The following is a 24255-nucleotide window of genomic DNA, read 5'->3' as shown; positions in this document are numbered from 1 at the left end:
TGTCGTTGATAATCGAAGTATTCAATGCACTTGCCCCAGAGGCAACCGAGCCATCCGAGGGTTAGAACGGATTGTTATGGGTTCCGTACCGGACGCCGGATTTACATCCGGGAGTCACCCCAGCAGGATTCACGCGCCGAAAAGTTGTACTCACCAAATATGCCCCGTTGTTGCTTCGTCCGCCTGTTGGACGAAGGGCTGAGCATGCTCTCGCGGCGCGTCGTCCCGAGGAAGATGTTGAGATTCGACGGGGGCTGGGTGGAGACGGAGTTCCGGGCGCTTCCCGGGGTGCTCGGTGGGAATTCGCTCCATACCGCATCGACCATCGAGTCGATGCTGGACGAGCGCGGTATCGGTTTGTTGGTTTTATCACGTCTGTGTCGATGAGAGGTGAGAGGTCCATGCCGTCACTGAGGGCTGGAGTGGCGCCGATCGGATGTGTTTGACTTACCTTTCCCAGGACAGCCGGCGAGCACTGTCATCGTTGACCGTGTGCTGCAGGCTGTTGCTATTGGTTTTCGTTGTCTGGTTGATAATGCGGGCCAGCCGGTAGATGGCACTGTTTGTGCTGTTGCTTATCAGTTGCGCCGACCCACCGGTAACGCTCACGTCACTTCCGCGCTTCGGACCGGCTCCGGCACTGCCGTATCCACTGCTTCCGGCTAATCCCGCACTGCCCGCTAGGTTACAACTTTGCCCTGCGGTACTGCCGAAGAAGCCTCCACCGACCGTGGACGGTGTTCCACTGTTGGCTACATTATTGAAATTGACAAAATTTAACGACGAAAGGCCAAAGGATTTCGACGTCGGTATCGGTGGATACGTCCCGGGCGAGGTGATACTAGCAGAGAAGGATCGAAAATGAGAGCAGAAGCAAACAGAAGTAGATGTTTACATTACGGATCCAACTAAATCAAATTGAATTAACGACATTTCGATGGTTCCCGGCCCGGAAGGATGCCGTGGTGTCACTCGGCGGTGACTTTGTGACATTCAGCAAAAGTACAACCATACTAAAACTAAACACACTGGGCACGCTGTCATCCCCATGGATGGTCTACCGGCTCGAGAGATGCTCGATAAAACACCGGCATATTGCATTAGTCCCACTGCAGAACTTCTTGCTCTACCAAGGCGCGGCCATTATTTACTCGGCGCGGGGAAACAAAAAGAGAGAAGAAAAAAGTCTCACCTGATAACAACCGAACCATCGCCGCTGGACCGTTTCTCATCGAACTCGTAGATGTGCGGTTCCGACGGTCCGAGGACGGAGCTTCCGGCGGCGAAGATGCTGCTCCCGCCGGACGACTTCCTACGGTAGTCGAACGTGTTGTCGTCAGCCGTTAGGAGGATTTTCGGGCTGCTACTGATCGGGGTGGTGCTAGTGGCGAGCTTCGACTCATACAGGAAGTTATCTGCAGAAGACCGACGGAAACAGAAGGAAGGGAACGACTTTAGCGCCTATACGCCAATCATCCACGCTAGTCGTTCGGAAATTAGTTGCTGGCGGGCTGTGTGAATATTTCATTCCGCTCCAGTGTCGGAAAAGTACTCACTGGAGGATGCCTTGAAGGGAGTGTTTTCCGGTGGTTGCGGCTTGCTGAATGCTCCGGCGCCGGGGAAGTTGAACAGGGGCAGGGTGAGGGAACGCGAGAGCCGTGCCCGCTTCTCCAAGGCGCGGCTGCCGCAAACCGAGGGCCGAGCTCCACCGACGGGTTCGCCGACATTTTGTAGGGTCCTGAGGGGTTGAAGAAGAAGCCAATGCGGTGTTAGCGAAAGTGCGGTCCGACCATTAACCTACATTTCGGCTAAGATGTTTGTTTGTTTCAAATCATTGCTAGGCCCACTTATGCTACCGCACGCCGCCAACGCTGGCAAAAGTTTGTTCCTCATTAGCGATTAACGGCCCGGCAATCATGTCGACCGTTGATAAGTGGGATGTATCTGCCGGAATTCATTCCATTAGGTCCCAATTGAGCAACTTCAAACCAACACTGGGTCGTTCAGGTCCAGGACCGAAGCACACTCTCTAAGCCCATGGCTTAGGGTGTGCTGACTCTTGTCCATAACTCGGACAACGCGTCGCTACGGCACTAGCGCGGCAGTGATTAACGCTAATTAATTTCATCAACCCCTGGCCACTTGACGGTCTTACGTGGTCACGGCGGTGGTGACCATCGCGATCCGACAGGAGCGCCCTAGTTCGAACGGCGAATACCCAAACGTGGGTCAATTAATCGCACAGATTATACACCATTGGCAACAAATTGAAACTTTATCGATTACAACTTCCCAGCGACTACCGAAGATCACGAACCTAACAAAACATTGCCACATCGACTCACGTCACGTGGGCACTCTCGCTGTCAAAGTTATGTGTGCGAGCCGCTTTGGCATTGCTCTGCTCAATCGGGCAGCTCACCCTTTCAATGAACTGATAAATTATGGACCATCGCGGGTGAAGGTTCGCAGAAAGGCTTCGTTCTGAACATCCCAGCGTATCCTTACCGTATTTTTCCGGATTCTGCGCCAAAGATAGCTCCATCGATTCGCCATCTACTCCGAGAAAGATCAAGGATGAGCTGACGATAAATCGATTTTGTAGATCATCGAATTAGTGGTTCGAGGGTCGATTTTCTCGCGACACAATTTCAAGGTGATTGAATTGTCCCACTTTTCATGAACCGTTAACCTTAACACATTTATGGACTCAACCCGTATCACACGAAACGGTCACTGTCCGAATGGGAACGAAATGTGTGAAAATTGTTTCCGAAATTTGAATCCCGAAATACCTCGAAGCATCCTTTTTGGTGTGCCAACCTCGGAAGAAGCGAGTTAATTGATTTTGTCATTTATTAGCACTGTCGTTGATTCCCAGACCCCTAGATCAAAAGGCTTGCGTTCCTGTCAACAAATTAGCTTACTAGTGACAGCATAGTCTCCCTGGCAACAACAGGAGATATTGATTTTGTCCTCTAGGAAAGGTCACCCATCGCTGCAGACATACGGACATTCTAGCTAACAAAAATTGAATCCTTCCTTGGAATCCCTGGCAGGTCTGGTGCGACAGGTGTAGAAGCATTCAAATTCTCAAAATTTCAAGCCACTGCATGGGTGTGTGGGCTTAGGCAGACGTCAGTGTCAGGGAAAGGTATGAAAACCGTCATCGCTTCTTCCGGTGCGTCTTCCGGATACACGATCCGAGGAATGAGACATTTCTCAAGCATGCCAAGAAGACCTACGGCGGCCCTTTTGTGTGATAACTTCCGCACACCCTCACACATGGGACTCCGGATTATTCGGAGTTGTCTCGGGGGTGAAGTTCAGTTGGTTTCGCTATCTCCATTCGGGATACCTTACGGTCATTGCCGGTGGTGGGTGGCCTACCGGGTTCAGGTCCAGAGGGAGTTTGTGAACCGAACCGAACTGCCTTCTGGTCGATGGCGTTGGCCCGACGACGGACAAGAATCTTCATTAGTCAGTTAATTGAGATATAAACAACAGAAACATTTCCCCTGTACCTGACCGTTACAACATTTCCATCGACAAGTGTTGGACTACAGGCGTAGGCTAGAGAACTCGTGTCTCCGATTCCGTTCGAGAGTGAAATAGTTTTGCTCAGTCGGCAATGACGTCGGCCATTCTCTGGTGCTAAATAGCCGGATATGAGTGATCGGGACACCGGTAGAGGTCAACGGAATTGCATGCTAGCAGGCCGTTACGGGGTTACGAGATATTCATTCATCCGTGATTCATTGACCAGAACGCCGCAGGGTATTCTGAAGTCCTTCATTTGGATGCTTTGGGGTTGGCAAAACTATTCCTCGCGATGTTGGTCCGGTGACGAGCACAGAGAGTATTTGCAGTTTGGCATTGCCTCTCATTCAAACTTGGCATGTGCTTAAATTAAGTTGTCTAACGACAAACTCGTTTTAGACAAGATCCAGGCCAATTTACTATTCTGGCGGGTGTTTTTACGTTGAGCGTAATCTTTACAGTTATTGGTCAACAGAAAGATTTTGGCATTATTTCGATTATTAGTTAATCGTAAGAATTCGGAATCGGTGGCTTCTTACAAGAGACCGTATCTTAACGCAAAAGCTTGATTATCGTACCGCTATATTCCACGATAGCCGAAGGCCACATAAATTATCAATATCCTAAAGAAGGCCCGAATGTTGTCCCAGTGTGAATGTGTGTGTGTTCGAATTTGAAACAGGGACCAAATCCATTTCTGTCTAGGAACTCCCCATGAATCGTTTTGAGTGAACACCCAAAAAGGACGATGTCAGAAGTAAACAAACACAAGCGGGAGCGGCGGCCCGAAGGAAATGTTGACACTGATGCAAAAGCAAGTTGCCGGAATGGTAGGTTCGTGTTTGAATAGGACAAACAATTTCGAACGAGAATAAAATTGATATTTGGAGCATTCGTTTCGTTTCGCCGAATCTTGCCTAAAGCATGCGTTTTGGTGGTCTACAACTTCCGCGTTTTATTTCGCATTTAATTAAGACATTCATCACGGCATTCACTAACGGTTCCTTCTTCGCTTTTCGATTTCCTTTTGGGACTGACACGATGGAATGCTGCTACTATCGATTGTTCGAGGCGCGCCTGGCTCAAGAAGAAGTTTTTCCACACCGCCCGAAGGCAAGTTAAGGACGCTACTTAAATCATTCCTCCATTTCATCTTTCCCTCGGTTCGATGCAGAAAATAGAAATTCTCAGATCAGCCCGCGGCACGCGAAAAACTTTACAGAGTGCACACACACACACACACACACACACACACACACACAGTTCCGGGTGCTATCACCAGCGCCATCGGAAGCCTGGATCTTACAATTTCAATTACGATCAGGATCGTTGAAAAATGGCTAGCCATGCTTCGTGTGCCCACCGCCACCGGCACTGCTTACGGTCGGAGTAATGAAGTTTTACCAACTCAACTCTCGTCCGTGGCTTCGATTGTCTTTCGGACCTTTGCCTGAGACCGTTAGAGAGGTAGTTAAAGGTGCAACGCGAGATTGTGCAGGGTTCCCAGATCTGCGCACTTTTAGCTCGGTCTGGCTCGGGATGCATTTAAAGCATTTTTAGAGCATCCTTATAAATTCGTCTACAGTTTCCTTTTTTGCCACTACAGCTTCATCATACTAAATTCTTTTCAGTACTTTAACCAGCTGTGACCCGGGTGTACTGCGCTGTTTTTATTCCACCAACCCACCTTGCTGGTTCTCGCAGTTAAATTATTCTGAATACGAAAGTTAAGCAAGTTTTTTGTGACCCTGCAGTGCTCTACAGTTGGGCGCGGATTGATATGCTCTTCGCTAGAGCGGAGACCGAAACAATGGGTCCGGGTGAAGCATTTTGTGCTCCTAATTGGTTTTTCAGTTTTGAATTATGGCCATTTTAATGGGTTGTGTCACGTGACAGAGAAGAAAAACACAATTTTCCAATTAAATTGGCCTCCAATGCCGTGCTATGACAGAAAATATGAAACCGATTTTACAGTTTTTGCCAAAACATTTTGTTGGCAATAATATCCTAACGAATGTAAGTGGGTTTGAATTGATGGGCATTTCGTAGTTTTGACACGGATCAAAAAACATTTATTTCCCTTTTTTAAGTAGTTTTGACATGGTTCAAAAAACATTTATTTCCCTTTTTTAAATATCCTTTTAAAGAAGGGAATATAAAACCTTTGAACACGAACACAACTACATAACGGTTTTCCTCGCTTAAACGACTGTAGAATTTGCTGCACACAGCGAATAAAGGTACAATAACCGTCAATTATGGAGATTTACTTTCCTTACCGGTGGCGGTCTCGTACCCAAATTCAATCGATGCTGAATTCGAATAATACCCGCTGAGCCGACAAATCGGGATTGTAGAAATGGATTTTTTTGTTTCGCGACGGCTCAAGTGAAATCCATTTACCGGCTTTACGGTATTCGCCAAATGTACGGACGTGAGCCATGTCTCACAGTATGTGGGTCGGACACTCAACCTGCACGAAACTGACCCTTGGGCCGTGCTTTAGTGGGCGTACCGGAAGTAGGAATATTTTTGGCCCACGGCAGCCGCTCACTGGCGAAGATCCGAAACAATGTGTTCTAAAATTAGGCAGCTCTGCCACTAGATGGAGGAACTAGGCATCGTCTGGGAGTGGTTTCGAAGTTGGCAGTGGCAAGTTTGTGCTCGCGTCCGGGACCTAATGACAGGAGTAAATATTTCATGCAACCGGAAACAGTGTGCTGCATTTGCCGAGAACCTGCCCGCCACCTGCCAGGCAGCAGGGTGCGGTTTCTGCTTTCAGAGTTCATTACCATTTCGGTTTTCCGCTTCCGCTTCCCACGCTGATCGCGTGTATGTTTCGCGACGGAAAATAAATGGATTCACCATTCATACTGGCTTGGCTAGGGAAAGCGAAAACCTGGCCTCATGAAGATCGATAGTCGGTTTCGCTAACCGGAAGAGATGCTTCCATCAATCAGACCACACACGCCAACACAAACAGGCGGCCCGGAAGCAGGCGACCGGGGCTCTGCCGGCCAGTCTCGGCCCGGGAAAGGGGGCAAGGATCGTGACGAAAAGCGAACGTAGTCAATTACGGCGAACTGAGTTTACGTTAAGAAATGAGCCATAAAAATGCGGAGCCCATGCGACGGAGTCGATGGCCTCCGGTTGGCCTAGGAAAACCACAGCACTCTGGCGGGCCCCGAGTGACAGTATGCTCCAGCGACATCCGGTAACACGGCCCGAATTGAGGAAGTATCCGACAGCACTGGCGCCACGGGATTATACCAAATTGGACCCATTTTTGAAGTGATTTTTTTACGCGCCAAGCAAATACGTGTTTTGTTATTATTTTGCGTGCCAACGTTACATCAGAGTTCGTTAGCCCCAACTTCTGTGGGCCTGACGTTTGTTGATCACGCGGCTGAACGTTTAAATTTAAGTTTTAAAGTTTAAAATTCTAATCTATTGCGCAAAGTCCAAATGAACGTAGTTACATCTAACTTTATCAACTCATCAAACAACACACATATATTTGAGGCATTTCATTGTATGCTCCATATTTAATTGTTCCCAACAACACCCAAAAAGGATGGAACGTTTTGGAAGATTCAACCGATTCAATCGCTTGGAATGTGGATACATTTATTTAAATTACTCGAAAGCACCTGTAATAAGTTAAAAACCAAAATAAAGATCATCGCCAACCTACGCGAAAGATTACTGTCTTCCGGGCGTCCGGCTGACTGGCGTGTGGGCCATTCATTTCCGGTCGCCCTCAACCAACGGCCGCTATCTGGCGTTTATCTTCGTTCGATCGAGCAGAGAGCTATCATTTCACTTTTAGCGCCGGAAAAGTGCTTCCGATCGCTCACAGGGCCCAAGGAACGGACCGCAGGCACTAAACAACGACCGGGAGCTTTGAGAATGCTAAATTGTTATTTTTGGGTACCACTGCGAGGGGGTTTCTACCTTCTAGGGCACTACCGTCGGGCCGCAGCCTGATCTTGCCTGTGTGCCTTGGTATCGTGAGGTACCAGGGCCCAGCAAACGGTGGTTACGGGTTATTTACTCACTAATTTATTGCATTATAAGCAGAACGCCGGCGGTACGGCGAAGAACTCCTCAAGGTTCGCAGCCATTCGACCGATGGTTGCGAGAAATGATTTACATTTTAAATTGGAGTTTGGTTGCCGGTCGGGGCCGGAAAGTTTGTTGTCGGCGACGAGCGACTGGTAGTGCCCGTGTACGGCAAGTTCGGTCCAGTACATCACTGAACGCTGGGCTTCTTTCTGGGAGCATTCATCTTGGAGCTTGGCGGTTCCATCTGGCCGCACGTTGTGGTTTGTCACTTGACAAATAAAAACCAATAGATTTGAAACCGTGGAACGGAACGGGGTGGATGGTTGATTGAAACGCCCCACGGTGTCCGAGGAGTGAAAGTGGGTTTGGAGTGACGCGTCTGTTCCAGTTACACAGCCGAAGTCCCGACGGAGCGAAGGGTAGTAATGAAGACGACAATTTGTCGCCACCAGGCGCCTCCACCGGGACCGGCTGGCTGGCTGCATCGACGGCCCGGGGAAACAGCAGGTCGCTCCTTCTACAGCCACGCAGCAGGATGGCGGATGAGGCCGACGATTGCTGTGGGCCCATCCGCCCATGTGCGCTGCCTCGGGTCCTAAGGCCACGTGTACGACGCCATCGATGCAGCCGACAGTCGCGACGGTCGCTGTCACTTTGACGTTGCGCTTGAAGTGTGTGCCCCTTTCTTGCGAGGCCCCGTCCTCTCCGTGCTGGTGATGGTGAGTGATGGTGGGTGGTGGGTGGAACTGGGACGGCTCACTCGAGGCCACACTCACCCAGACGAGGGCGCCCAGCTGGCCAAACCAAGGAATGACGCCTCACGCGAACTGTTGGGTGGCAACTTGAAACACACCCAGTGTTTACCCAGCCAAACGTGTAGCTGTGTGTGTGTGTGCCGCTGAGAAGAGACGTGGTCACCAGGCTCCGACCTCAACGGCTCCACGGTGTGCCGAGCGCATGATGAGCCACTTGTGCTCGTCGCCAGGGGACGTTATACATATTTTCGGTTCATTTTCTCTTCCGTTTCTTCCCATTTTCTTACCAGCTGCCGATCCGCCGAAGGCAACGGTGCGTTTGTGTGTGTCTCCCGGAGGAGAAACCAGGGGACCGGAAATTTGATCAGCACAACACATCCCCGGCGGGGTGAGCGCAGAAAAACCTTGGCCACGCTGGTGCGTTGTTGTTGTTGTGCACTGCTGCTAATAAATTTCCGCAACGCCGTTTGAGTCACCGAACGTATGGTGGTGGTGGTGGTGAGCTGCTGCGGAATCGAACTCACACCAAAGCGCACCACTGAAGGTCCACGTGGTCCGAAATGACTTCAACGTAATTGTGGCAACGGAAACTCTTCTCGTTTTTCTTACTTAGAGGCGCCGCTGTTATTGGACGGTGGTTATTTATTTTTCCTTCTCGCACTCTCTCTCTCTCTCTCTGTCTCTCTCTCTCTCCGCACGAGACACACCATGCCACGACGGTGGAAACTTTTGGCTGCAATTTCGTTTCGCCCACGTCTGGGCAACGCTCGCAGATTTAGGATGGACCGAAGGCTGCCGCTGCTTAAATGTCCCACTTGTTGGCAACCAGCAACCGATGTTGTTCAACATAGCGAATGGCTTTATTAGGTGTTGAGCAAAGGTTTTGTTTGTGCTTTGTCTGTTATTGTTTGGAGTCTAGAAACCTAACAATTTCCAGAGACTATCTGTCAGAAGCTAAATATTTTGTTTCAGAACAGCAAGAGAATCATAAATGCGGCCCAGTCCATTCTTCTAAGATAAAAAAGCAGCATAAAAAGCAGAATTTAATAAATATATTCATTTATCCTTTAAAATGGTTATGGTTTTCATTAAAAATGTAAGAATCTCAGTAAACATCGACCAAGGTAGCGGAAAGTTTTGAGCGAAAACGATCAAGTTGCCAGAGACTTCGCATCAAGCTACTCAGTGAACGATGAAAACCGGTTAGTCTGAAATCTTCCGTCCACTACAAACATCCTCAAATATGTCCTCGGCTCAAGAACGGAAAATTCGCCGAGAACAATTGTTGGAAGAACTGCAAAAGCTGTGCACCACTTCAGATCGTCACAACGGAGCCGCAGGTGATGGCGGGACCGGGATAGACAACACTTCTACGTACGTTTACACCCCAATGCGAGCCCGTGGTCGTGGTCGGCACTTGTTTCAGCCTATGCCATCGGACGCCGAGGATAGCAATGGAACCGACGGTGATATCGACGATGCCGCATCCGAAATGCCCAGTTACCGATCACGTCGGCGGCCCCAACGGTTCTCGATGATGCGACCTGCTACGGTCGACAAACTGCACGGACTGCTGGACCGCGCAAATCCAAAGGATTGCGATTCAAACGTGAAACCCAGGCAAAACTGTTCGCTGCAACCAAAATTGGAAAACTATTGTGACCGGAAAACCGCCGAACAACAGGAAGAAAAACTTATCGATGGTGAGCGTGGCACCAGAGTCGCAGAAGAAAAGCCTAAGAATACTGCATCCGAGAAGGACGGGTCGGGCAAGCATAGACCGCGCAAAACAAGGTTCCAGATGATCGCCGATGTGATGCTTCTAGTGTTGCAACTACTTGAACTGTTGCTGACCCAATCTGTCAAAGTCCTGGCCCTCTTCAAGGAATCCCTAGAGTCGATCCTGAACCTCTGCCGAGTGCACCTTCCACGATTAAGCGCTATGTGTTCGCCCAACAGTGAGGCAATACCCAACACGAAGAAAGCTGCAGCGATTGTCATCTTCTGTCTAGCTATTCCATTGGTTGTGGTACTTGTTTTGGCCTACATTGTCGTTTGGGTACTGTACGGTTTGAATCGCTTTTTGCTGGTAGAGATGAACGTAGAAGTGCCAATTTGACGTCGTTAGTTCTAAGTAACTTCTTCCTGTGTGTGGTTTGTGAGTGTAAATCAATAATAATCTCTCATCAGCTGGGTATCGGTTTCTTGCATTGATTATTAGGGTAGTTTGTAGGATGTATCTGAATATGCTTGCTAACTAATCTGATTCCTTAATGTTTTTTTCTTCGTTCTTAGTCGCTAAGATGTACTTTTTAATCAATAAGGCCCGGTCCGTTCTTCGAAGACTAAAAAATATATACCTTTTAGATTGAAAATGTTTCAATGCAACAGCACGTAACTGTTTTATGTTATGAATAACTAAGATGCTAGAGGTTTTTTATCATAACATCGTTTTAATGTTCGGTTTCCGATTGTTGTCATAGTGTGCTTCATACCTTAAACAGCAGTTTCTCAAGAAAATTTACTATCTTCAACCGATCAACGACTTGGTATTTTCTTACCCTTAGTGTTTATTGAAAATTGCAGTCTACTGCAGTTCGCAAGAGGTTGTTTTTGCTAATAAAATTTCCTCATTTTTGAGCGACCACCAGATCTTATCTCCTATTATATTCATTCGAACACCTACTCTCCTGTTCCCAACTGAGTGTGGAGTGTCGAGTGTGTGGAGTGCGAACGTGTGGATCAACATCGTCTTGACACCCGGAGAAGCTGTTGTCGATGGCCAAACAAAGCACGTATCGAATTCACAGCTGGATGTGGTAGTGAGTCCGTGTAGACCGTACTTATTACCAGCCATGGTTTGGGGTACACCATTGCCGAATGGTAAACCTTCCGAACTGCCAACCCTTCACTGCGCAGAGTAGCAGCAAAGACACATGGCACACATGCAGTACAGATCCACTTTCGTCTTCTTGAGAAAATCCCTGATCCTATCTGCGGCGAGTTCTCGAGTGTCGAGACGAGTTGTTTATCGACGGAAAATGATACTCGAGGGTGTTGTCTAGTGGTCGACGAATGACAGCAAACATTGTGAAGCATCGGTAAGTCCGGCGTAAACTAACCAGTGATGGATGTTATGTAAAACTACGTAGTTTTCCTTTTTATGAGCACATTCGTAGCGATCCGTGTAACGATCTATCCATTGATTTCGAATAAATCTTTAGCTTGTTTATTTGATATCAGAAAGGAACGAGAACGATAACGGAACATTGGAACAGCTCTTTTGATGCTCCATTGAATGTTTCAACTCGTATGAGTACAACGTGTGGAACTTGGGCACAACTGTAGAACGTCTTCAACTGTTGTACCATAAATGAATGCTAAATAAAATGAATTTTATTTTTATGGTATCCCATTATCTTATTCAGTTTAATTTTAGTGTTGAAAGTTTAAAAAAGTTTTCATTGCCTTCTTTCACTTCCGGCGGGGTCGATTGTTTGTCGGTCCCATCAGAGGAGTGTCGTTTCTTTTCTAGCTTTTCGATTAACTGTTTCTCGTTCGTGATGGCCGTTTTATAGCCTTCGTACATGTTTTTCAACTTCTGTATCTTGTGTTTCATGTGCTCGTGCTCCTCGATTGCTTGCACGTTGTGAGCGATGAAATGATCCAGTTTACTTATCTGAAACTGATAGACTTTCGCAACATTCGTCATCTGCTCGGAGTGATTCACGAAATACGCCTTCACCGGCGCTGGTAGGGATTGGTTGATCAACGCAACACGACATGATTTGCCACAAAAACTGCAACTGCTAGTGCTCTTCGAGCATTTTCGGCAGCAAACGTGACAACAAGACGAAACAAAAAAGTTTGCGTCCCCAGATTTTCTTTCCTCGTGGCACAATTCGCAGAAAACCTGCATCTTGATTGGCGCTTCCTTGCAGAACAGAACGGTGTATGACAGGCAGTGCACAGAAATTATACCATGTATAGCATTCTTGGATGGCAATTATCAAAGCATAGAAATATTTGAAGTAGAAACGTTAGCATCTCTGTACCTTTGCATCGTACCTTACCTTCTCTATCCATCGTGAAGCATGTAAATGCTACTTGGTCAGAACATTTTTCATTTCAAAAAGTACTCGCACGGAGCAGAATCTGAAGACCGTTTTACCTAAAATGTGCCCGAGACTATTCAAAATAATCTGTGAATGCATCAGTTCTTATTGTTTACACTTGTACTTGTATGTGAGCTTACCGACAAAGATTACGTTTGATTTGAGTGGTTTATAAAGGATCACATTGAGAAGTTCTCTGATTTTAGGTTTTTCGTAATCTTTCACTCCTGTTATCATTGAGTTTTAAGTTAATAAGTTAGTTTATACAGTGCGATGGATCCTTAAAATAAAATAACAAAAGTTGTTAGCGACGGAGAAAATCGATACACTGAGACAGCTGATAAGAGATTATTATTGATTTACACTCACAAAGCACACACAGGAGCAAGTTTCCGAGAACTAACGACGTCAAATTGGCACCCCATTAGGTATTACCCCGCTATTTGGAGGGCACATAGCGCTGAAAGCTAATTAATTTTATAATGTATTGATGTGAAATGTTCTACGTAACAATCGTAACTAAGTGCACTGTTTACCTGCAAATAGTAAATCTGTTTATTTTTTTCTCAAAGTTCATCATTTTATATACCTCCATGTTACATAGAACTGGACTACTGCTGTTTTTTTATATCTATTAGTTCATTCAAAGCTGCGTCGGTTGTTTTACTACCGATTGCGCGCAATAAACCAAATGCCAGAACCAGGCCATTTGAAGTTTAATTTTCTTTACAACAGCTCACCCACACATGGCATGGGGTGCCAGCAACATGTACGGAAACTGGGCCAAACCATGACTGGGACTCCACAAACCATCCATTTCCATAATCGTTTTTCACAAACCAATCAAAACTTCAGTACCTTCGCTTCACTGCAGTAGCGATTTCCAACTAGGTGAACCGAAAAAGCCCCGGTTTTGGGGGAAAACCAACCACCTCTGTGACTCAGCAACCGGTAGAGATTGCACGGGAAATTGTGCTGAGCATTGGCTGTGCACTTTCTGGTGGCGAACTGTGGAACTGTGCGATAAGTAAACCATCGGTGTATAGTACTTCTAACCCGTTCCCGGCGCACTGCGTGCCGTGTTATTTTTTACGTCTGAATGCATGAAAGCTTTCTCGTGTGGGTCACTATTTCAACTGTGAGTCGGAAAAACGAAGGCATAAACAAGTGAGTAAAGTTTTATTGGAATGGCAAAAGTGCTGATGTACGAAGTTCCACGCCTACACGCCAGAGATACCAGGCGCCTCCATTATCGGTCGCTAGTGGTCGAACGTCCGACCAGCGGTTTCATTTGTTTTCCCCTAGTCAACGGTGGGTGGGTGCCGTTTTTCTAACCCATTCGAATGTTCTTCGGCCCGATGGCATCAAAATTAAACGCACGGTTGACTATCGGAACGCTTCTTCCACGCTGAAACAGGACCACTGTTTTCCTCCATCTCATTTCACTGGCAATCTGTAATGCCGGGAATGGACGAAACTTGAGCAATTCAAAAACTATCCGTTAGCTGTGTGCGTTTATTGTTCCTATTCTTCTGTGCAAATGGTAAGCAAATGCACATGTATTTGTTATCCACTCGACGGTAGCAGGAAATCGGTGCACTTATATTGAGTCGAGGTTTTTGTCATTTGGAAAACTTCCGTAAATTGCATTGATTAAGTTTGGACATTGCATTGGAAGTCAACAAATGAAAATGTATGTTTCTAATGTACTAGTGATTATCTAGTAGCTATGAAAACCTTCGAAAATTCCAAAAACCAAATTTTATAAGCTTACAAAGTATATATTTTTAGTATATACTATTTAATACATGGAACCTCTTGGCCCATTCTATGGTAGAAAGGAGTTTACAATAACTCAATTACACTGCTAGCTCATTAGCCAATCATGTCAGATCAAAATGATTCATATCCCAGATAAATTCGTATCCCAGCACTAATCGTATGGCAATGCTGATTAATTGAGGCGTTTTAATTATTTACCTTTCATCAACACATCATCGTAGATTGACCAACCTGTTGGCCGAAAGTACAAGACAAACATTGGTCGGCAAGTGGATGCAAAACAGGACAACCAACGTCCTCAATGCACTGAAAGTGGATGCAGTGGATTACGGCACAATGTGGCATAGCACGAGCGGTTAATTAGTTTGGAACCTCACGGAGATTGATGTCGACAGTGATGAATATTATTTCTGCTACTTTTCTCGCACTTTCCGCCATGCATAATTCCGTTGGCATTTTCTCGAGTTCTCTCCGCTCGAAAGCCCGTTCGAATCAAATATTTATCAGCATTAACGGTGATGGCTCGCTTGAAGGGCAAAATACCAGTGACGAATCGTTTGAAGTACGTCTGCCCTGCCGTCCGGGCGTTGTTAAATATTTTACTTAATGTTTTCGGTCTCTTATCCTTGGTTGCTATGGTAGCTATGGTTGCATCAACCGAGCCGAAGGCACGTAAAGATAACGAGCTCTCTGGAAATTAATGAGTAAACGGGAAAAGGGTTTGGTGTGACTGGGAAACTGTGAAACCTTCTTAATTTTTGCAGCAATTCATCAGCTCGGGCTTAATTTAATAGTGAGCTACGAGCGGGCCCCATCAAAATGATTTTTACTTTTACTTTGGCCGACGGTTCAATGGACCCGTAAGTATTTGCGAGAGCGTGAATTTTTTTTTACTCCCTATTTACCCTTAATAGTATTAGCCTGACTCTCTCTCTCTCAGAGGCTGATCGCGTGACACGTTTATTTATTAATATGAAGTGAAATTAAATTGAGTCCAAAATCAGTGCAGTGAAAGCTCCATTGGCCATCACTGTCGATCGCAAAGAACCGCCTGGAACTACAAAACTTATTCATAACGAATTTGAAAATATGCAAAAGGTCATGTTCATCACCTTATTGAACCCAAAGGTGAAACGATAAATCTGTAATAAGAACAAGTTTGGCCTACCGATGTAATGTAATGTAATCGTAAGGCCTCAATTTGCTAACCATGCATAGGGCGCTCATCGTTAATAAGCACAATGTTGTCGCATCCAAACCTTACAGCACAGTTCCGGGAGCTGTCACATATCGTTAACGTTAAAAAGGTGTGCGTCTTTGGCTGGCATTTTCATCCAAGCGTCAAGGACTTTGAAGTCTCTTCGGGGAAAAACGAGTAGCGTAAATTTTAAAACGGCGCAAGCATTTCTACCATATCAATAGGCTCATGGCTTTATTTATACAACATTCACATTCAAATGCGCTACAACGCATAATTCTTTTCAATGTAGAAGCCAACATATTATGTCACTTCCAATATTATTACTTAAGATAAACAATAAGAACCTTGTGGATTCTTCAAAAGAAAATTACAATTATCGCCTACAAAAACTGAAAGTTGAAAGAACTGTTTTTCATTACTTGATTTTTTTCTCTTTCTTTACAAGCATATACGCCAAAATAAAGCAGACGAACGGTGGACCTTTGATTGTTAGTTATTTGTTGGCTTTCCGGAAAAAAAGATTCTCTGACCAACTCAAGGTTTCCAAGGGGTTGTACTCCAGACGTCAATAAATCTACCATACGACACGTTGGCGACCGGTTGCCAAACGAACGATTTGCCATCCGTGCCCAACGAACGGTGCCCCGACTGTCAGCATTGTAAACGAATAACGGTGACCGAGCAACATTCACTGGACAAATCCAATAAACGGCATTAAAACCTATTCGATTTGTGGCTGGCAAAAAAAAAAACAATCAATCGGTTCGAGAAACACCCATTTCGAGACGCCCGACTTGAGCTCCCACCGGAAGTAGGTGATTTTTCATAATCACCTCCGCGCCTCGTGACACGCTCCCGCTTCCTGCAGCTCCCGGAGCGATCGATGCGAATTGTGTAAATCATCAAGCTGTGGTCAGTAAGATGATTGCTGTTGAGCTAAGTAAAGGCCAGCGTTCAATTATCACACTAACCACCACAAAGGGGTAAGTGTCACCGGCACGCACGACATGTGAATGTTGTGGCCTTTGTAATTATTTCACTTCGTCTGCCTGCGACGTCTTTCTCAACGCGCTAACGGCCTAACGCAACGAGTGCTTCAGTACGTGGTAGTAATGGTATCGGATCACCGGTCCACAGCAAGAGCACGTCTCCAATGAATGACCTTGCGCTGTCGAAGGCTAGTAGTGCGAATCGCCTTCGAATCCTGTGCATCCTTACGGGGCGACCGAAGCGGCTGGAGAAACGATGAGAGGACGAGAAAATTGCAAATGCATGTACGACATAAATGTTCCTGGCGCTCCGTCCCCATTCGGCTCGTGTGTGAGGACGCCATGATTAGTCTATGATTGCTCGACTGCTATCGGTAGGCATTCCAGACGATTCAAGGATAATGGTAAAGGTCAGTTCGCAGCACGACACATCACCTTGATGGCGAACTGAACACTCGGTACCGCTTTAACAGCACCCACTGGAAGGAGTTATGCATGAAACCGACCGGATAAGTGAGAAGAATTACGCAATTTACAATCACCGAGTCCTGATTCAGCTGCAGTGCAAAATGTCGGCTTATAATTCTCTATACAAAAGACACACTTTTTACACATTCCTTATCCAAAATCCTTTTCTGTTTCACAACTGTTGGATAATAGTTGGAGCTGTGAAACTCGTTTCACCATTTCATTCTCACAGCGTATCCTCATAGTGCCGAATTCCTGGCTCCTTTTCCTTTCCTTAGAACAACGCTCGGTGCAGTGAACTGGAACGCTCGTTGCCCTGCGCGACAGATTACGTCGTTTGCGCCAAGATTTATGGTACTTTTGATATTAAGTTTCCTCCCGTCAGTGGTCAGCGAGACCATAACGATGGCTTCGTGTGTAGTAAAAGTTCCATGTAACTTGTCTTTATGCTCCCCGACGGAATAAGTGATTAGATGTTTGTTTGGACACACGCGTTCTGCGTAGGTGAAACCGGGAGTTCAACGGCCGATGTTCGGACCCAATTGTTCCATTGGATTTATTGACGATGTTTGTTCAGAAATAGAAAGGGCACTGATTGGTTTGTTGACTTGTGTTTCTCTATTTTAAGCACAGAACGAGTTGCGTGATCAAACTTGTTTAGGGAAGAGTATACAAACGTTGCTTTCGGTAGAAAATAGACACAAAAAGTATTTGGTTAAATAACTGACGTCAACGGACGCAACAAAAGAGAACGGTTCAAAGTAAGGTTTTGCTCTTCAATTAACTTATTTTCGTATCCTCGGTTTTTAAATGCCAGTCCAAAACCACAAATTATCGTTCAGATTGTGTTCCTTTTTATACCATGCTCAAAATTAAACTCATTACTCTCGCTTTGCGTTTCTGGTGCTTATCCTTAATTATTGTAAAAACCTCGTGCAGGCAGATGCAGGCAAGTATGACAAAATATAATTAATTACAGCAACTGATAAAATAGTTTATCGTGTAATTGACTGCTCTGCCCAGCCTTCGATCCAACGTTTCAATCACATCGAACCACACGTGGAAGCTAGCGCTGCTCCACACTGCGTTCCACACACTGCAGCACAAACTACCTAATTGCCTGTCGTTGGGCGTGCGCAGCCTGGCGTTAAAGGGACACCGAAAGCCCGCGAACTAGTTCTAAACGACGGAAGGAGCGTAACCGAGCGCAAGCCAAAGGCGCGTCCGGGAAAATTTACGACACATTGAGTGAAAAATCTTGCTCTCGTCGCGCGCCTCGCTCATTTGCCTACATTATTCATCGTCGCGTGCCCCGCACGACTTGCACGGGCCACCATAACGACACTGGCGCGAGTGAATGGATCGACACAAAAAAGTCCCCAGGCGAAATAATCCAGCCGCTTAAAATATGAGCCACCAGGGGACCGAGACATAAAGCAACGGCACAGAAAGGACATAGAAAAACAACGGATACACAAAAAGACTGACAGTAATTTGTGTGACTGACAATGTTTTTTTTCCTTCTGCTCATGTTTTCTGGTGCGGTACTCTCTCGCTCTTCCGCCTCACTTGCGTTGTTTTATTTTGGTTCACCCGCGACGAAAGAACTTGAACCGGAATGTCCTTGAAAGCTGGTCCGACACACACACACGCGCACTGCCAAAGCCAAGGCTATTCGAAGCCTCATTGTTCTTCGTGTGGGAAGGCAACGGATACAAATGATGTACATTAATCAAAGACTCGTTAGTATGTAAAGTATGCTAAGGTGTAATGTTTGAATATGGTATCATCGTACGGTTTACGCGCTCCGGCCATCTAACGCCTCCACGGATGGTAAGTATCGATATCACTTTTATTGGAAACAAAAACTCCATCGCTGGTCTTTTAGGGTTGGCGAGGTTAATGAATCCCCAAAACGGATCCTCAATACACTATTACGTCGATAGGGTGGTCGGTTGGGAAATTTCGTTTATCACTGCGCTTCACAAATTAATGCTTCACATCCCAATTAATTCCATTACACTGCATGCGTTCCCATGTTCTACAAAGGTTTACAACAGACTGGACAACGGTATTTACGATGTAAATATAGTCGCAGCGCTATCTTTGGACACCGCACGTGCAACATCCTTCCAAAAATATCAGAGTGTAGGGATAAGGTCATTTTTTTGCTAACTGCTTGTGTTCTTTAAATACCCTTTCACATGCCGCGTAATATTCAACATATTTAACTTTCGTTACAAATTGATAAGATAATTGATAAACTTTGATGACTTTACACATGAATTTTAAAATAGTTAGGAGTTCTCTTACAATTTTAAATTAGCGAACGACCAGAAAACCGATGATAGGTTTAAAAACAAATGGTAGATATAACTTAGGTTAATTTGACAGTAAAAGTATGAGAAAAGTTAAACTTTTTTTCAGAAATATCGGAATAGTTGAATATAATCAAGTTTTTCCCCAATATATTTCAAGTCCGCATTCCTCATCTAAGAATTGTAGAGTGTAGAAAAGAGTTTAGACTCTTTCGCCAGTTATGGAGTTATTAGTAATTGTTTCATAGAAGTTATCCTTTACCTTTTCTTCTGCAATCCCGAAGCATCTTAATCATTCAGTAGCTTCAATCACGGAACATCTCTTTTGATTGGTGAACGAGTGTTAATGTTTGTGAACAATTGCATGCGATTGGTATTCGAGACCCATCGCAAACTGGACCCCATCTTGCCGTCTTTCGCCTTTCAAGAGAAGGAAATCATTCCACCGTTTTCACCCGTACGTGACCCAAACTCCTTCGCCTCCGGAGCGGTGCCACGTTCGGCAGACACCTATCCGGGCTGCTCGTGCTGCATCCCAAACTCGTACAAACCACCGTGCACGTTCGCCAAACCATGGCAACGATTTATCACGATGCCTTAGCAACAACCGAGCAGCCAATGGTCCCAAAACAAACCCGACACGTATGTCGGGCCATAGCACGGAAGCGGTTGGGATTATTTTTATCCTGCCGCGCTTTCCCGGTCGATTTTCCGTTTTGTTTTCCATTGTGCGGCGTTCACGTCCTAAACGTTCCCAGGCGCCAGAACGAAACGGTAATCCGCTGTTCCTCGTGCTAACAATACCCCTTCGCTAAGAGACCACTTGCCGTGGAGGATAAGTTAATTCTATACCTACCGCCGCCAGGAGATCACCGGTTGACGTGCCTGGAAATATGATTGAAATGACCCGAGCCGAAGTCTGGCCCGCCCCCCTGGTGGTTGGAACAACGTCCTCCGTACGGGAACACCCGATGTTATGCCGTGCACCGTGGCGTGGGATAAGAGAGTGCAATAAATTATGCGAGCTTATGGCGGGATCGAAGCTTGAAGTCAGGCCGTAATACTGCCGAGTGTCAAGTAAGCACGTGGTGAAGGTGCGCAGAATGGTAATCGAAACCTGCCTAGCACTTGGCCCATGTGCATTATGCAAATGTTTAGCATCCATCCTGGAATTTTATCATATTTCTAGTGTTCTTTTCTGCATCATAATTGTTACAAAAATGTTTAGTTAATTCCATGTTACCATACCTTTCGACCATGGCATTAAGAAGCAACGACTATGCCATTTTTGAGCAACAACAATATAATAGGTTGTTGGGTTTACGGCAGCAATTGAATATTATGATCAATTTGTCGTGTTTCTGTTTTTTAATCTTAGAAGAACGGACCGGGCCGTATTTATCAGATTGTCGTGTTATTTAGTAAGAATTTCGCTGCACAACTAACGCAATTTGCTTAACAGCAACTTTAGACCTTCCGGGTTTCGTAGGGAAATGTGGCAGTTATACGAAACGTTTACTTCGGAAAAACTCTCCAGAGAAAGCTGAAGTACCCGTTAAAAGTGAAGTAAAATCTAGAAACTCGACCACTTTCAACGCCCTCTGTTTGGGTGCACTTTAGTGGTCTTCTCGTTTTTTTCTCTCGAAACCACTCTTCTGATTTCTAAGAAGAATTCCACAACAAAGACCGAAACAGGTACAAGGCACAACGAGCCTTGACGCTTCCAACCATTGGAGGCTGTCGTACCAATTAGGACGCGTCGCCAAAAATATCCATAACTTCTTAATCTGTACCTTAGCGTGGTCCAATCTTTTGCCGTCCGTCCCGTAAGGATTCTATGTAAAAGAATTTCTCGGAAGGACACCTCCGATTGGGTAGAAGCTAGCGCGAGCGGATAACAAAGTTAGCAATGTTTATAGCAACAGGAAGCTCTACTGACGGTGGACGCTCTTCCATAAAAATAATTACAAACTCTTTTGTAACAGTTTTTATTCAAGTATTAATAATCCAAACTTCGCAGGGTGCAGGTTGCAGAGATCAATCAAACAAATTGAAAGACAATTTAGATTTTTAGTCTCTTTTATGAGCTTACTAGTAATATTTTTACCTAAAACACTCACGATTCATTTGCTACTTAGTAAAGAAAGTGTGCGTATTGGAAAGTACATATTTGAAGTTCACAAAGTCAAATATTGATTGTATCAAATCAGTAAATTCCCCTAATGATTCGAACATTCGTTCGAAAAGGTCAATGTAGCATCAAGTTTAAGGCCGTTGGTTAAAGTTCCACCGGCAAACGTATACGGTACTTACAGTTTGTCTTTCCGCTGCTGTCGCTTTTTCTTGAAGGCCTTCTTGACGCGCAGCAGCAGAAACGCGGCCCGGTCAATGCTCAGCGAACTCTTCCGCGGTGGAGCATCGTCCATGGTGTCGTCTGCCGGGCCACCCGCCGGTGGATCCCGCCGCACGCACGCACCCAACGAATTCACGATTTTTACCGAGTCTTGCAACCGGAAACGGGAAGAACTTTCCCTATGCCGGCCAGTCAGCGAACCAGCCAGCTGACGTTTGAGGCCAGACGGTAACTAGCCGCGTTGTCCACCAGCAATCTGACACCACACTATCGGTGAGCCATGCTGGAAGCTCACAAACACTCATACGGCTCACTCACCTCACTGCAGGCTTCGAAAACTTTGCCTAGTTCTACGCCACATCATCCGCGGGCCAAACCCATGATGGCGGTAGGATGATTCGACGCGTTCCGTTTCGCCTCCATTTTGGCCCGGTTGGCCTTGACTCGGATTAAGCCGACCATCACACTATCAGCCGGACCGGCCACATCCTTTCATTCAATCCGCCGCTGCACTAATCGCTCTTTAATTGTGTTTTCACTGGTCCAGGGAGTCGGGCCTTGGAAGTCGTTGGCCCTTTTTTGTGCCACTGAGAACCCGGATGCTGGTAGCCCAACAAACGATCGTTAGCCGCCTCAACCGTTTATTCTTGCATTTCCGCTGTCACTGAATGGGACTTTAATTATTACGAGCTTTCGTGCCGGTCCGCTAGTCGACCATATTCTACGGGAGCGTTTCGTGCCATGGAACGAAACCCGATCACTCCGAAAGCGTTTTGTTGGTTTTACTTTTCTAAGCCACACAAAGACGCTTATCCTTGCCGATCATCTCGGCAGCGTGTCCAGAACCCCAGAACTGTCGCTGCGTGTGCGAGTTGCGTGTCATGCCCCCAGCACGTATGTGTTGGATTGCCTAACTTTCAGGCGCTGTCAAGCCGCGTTCGAACCGCTTCATTACTCGTTCAATGTTATCCTGTGAAATGAGGTAGAAGAAAAGTAGACCACACATGAGCGCATTAGGTTCAGCAGATTTGGAGGAAGAAAAACACTCCAAAACACGGAACCCCGAACACCACTAATTTCTCCCGCTCGGTGGTGCACCCGACGTAATAGGATACACGGTTTACCACCTCCGGCTTTGCTTTGCTGACGACTCCGAAACCGAAACACTCTCCCAGTGCGGCCAGATGCCACTGGGACGCAAAGGGCAAAATTTGAATAAATTTTGATGAAAATTAATGTTACCCGGCTTTGGAAGTTTTCGCTAAATTTAGCAATTTACGGACCGAATTTTCTCGCACATTCTCGCACCACAAATGGAACACGCAGCTGTAGAACGGTTTTAGCGGACGGATTCGCCAGTCAACATTGCGAGACGCGACAACACTGCTTTTGTGTGTCAGTCGGGTTTTTGTTTGTGTTCATCCGTTTCTTTCCCTCCTTCGCGCAGGAACCACACTTTATCAATTTATCCTCGATTGCTGTCATTTGGCACACCATGGGCTTCGAGCAATGACTTTCTCAAAACAAACCACCGCCCACTGCGTTAACTTCCCGCTATGGACAGTGCTCCAAATAAGTTCTCAGAAGCGAAGAATACCATATATTTCATAATTCCGATCATTTTCGCAACATGTATTTTGTGTTGCGATTGGAAAGTAATTTTAATGATACTGAAAAGCGATGGTAATTTTTTCAGCTTCCGTCAAGCAAACGGGTATGATGAAGGTAAATTAACTTTACAATAAATGGAACAAATGTGCAATTAGGTACAATTGAAGACAAATTTATGACAACTTACTAGCCTCACTGTGCTCCCACAATTGCTTACTGCTGAATTTCTCCAATGGGAATTGCCACGCTACGTTGCGTGCGGTGTTATGTCAATTGCTTGACTCCGTGTGTATGTGTCACGGATGGGGAAATAACTTTGGACATAAATTACTCGAATCCCTTCGGAATGGATGGCCAAAAGGGCAAAATAACAATTGATAGTATCCATCGGCCCAGATAGCTCTCGCGCCGTGCCATAATAATGTGCCATTTGTATTCCCTGCCGATGTTTTCCATCAAATCAATCCGATCGCCGGAACGTGGGGTGCAAACCGACAATGATCGAAATTTGATCTTCACTTTGGGCAGATTTGCGTCACTAACGGAAACACGGACGATGACTTGTCAAATTTCATTTGTCTTTGATGTTCGCTTCTGTGAGTTGCAGCTTGAAGCAGCCTCCTTGCTGTGTGTGTAAATTTAGCCCTACCGTCGGCTCGTCGATTCTTGTTCGCAAAAAACTAGGCCGTTTCTTGGAAATTTTGTCTAATCCAATTAAAGCAGAATGGGTTTCGGTGCAGTCTTGCTGCAGGTACGTATTTTTCAATCAAAACTCTTCGTAACCAGTGAGTAAACTTCTAAGGTCGGAAGCTCGTAGAAGATACTGGCAACGATCCTTATTGGGCCCTGATATGCTGGTGACAGGCAATAACCCATATTCAGGCCATTTGCTGTCAGTCCCGGGGTGGCATCCATGTTTGCGAAACGATAAGTTCGCCCTGGGCATCGTCGCTGCGCTGTGGGTAACGCAAGCAGCGCAAGTGGCCCATCCACTGGACCCAGAAGGTAAGGACGGAGCACAGCCTGACGAGGGATTGTCATCTCTATGCTAAGCGTCG

At 46.0% G+C, this 24255-nt stretch overlaps 1 protein-coding gene across 1 annotated transcript; it reads right to left on the bottom strand.

The window, feature by feature from the left end:
• Nucleotides 1-101: 101 nt before the first annotated feature.
• LOC128270035 (uncharacterized) lies at nt 102-21659 on the bottom strand. The gene is made up of 5 exons (XM_053007437.1): nt 21547-21659; nt 1557-1738; nt 1193-1415; nt 452-841; nt 102-375 (listed from the first exon to the last, which is right to left on the bottom strand). Exons 1-5 carry the CDS (start codon nt 21657-21659, stop codon nt 102-104), a joined length of 1182 nt encoding a protein of 393 aa, XP_052863397.1.
• Nucleotides 21660-24255: the final 2596 nt, after the last annotated feature.

This window comes from Anopheles cruzii, chromosome 3 (assembly GCF_943734635.1).
Source record: "Anopheles cruzii chromosome 3, idAnoCruzAS_RS32_06, whole genome shotgun sequence".
Classification (NCBI taxonomy): Eukaryota; Metazoa; Arthropoda; class Insecta; order Diptera; family Culicidae; genus Anopheles; species Anopheles cruzii.
Note: the sequence above shows the minus strand (reverse complement) of the source record. Positions and strands in the feature narration are given on the sequence as shown.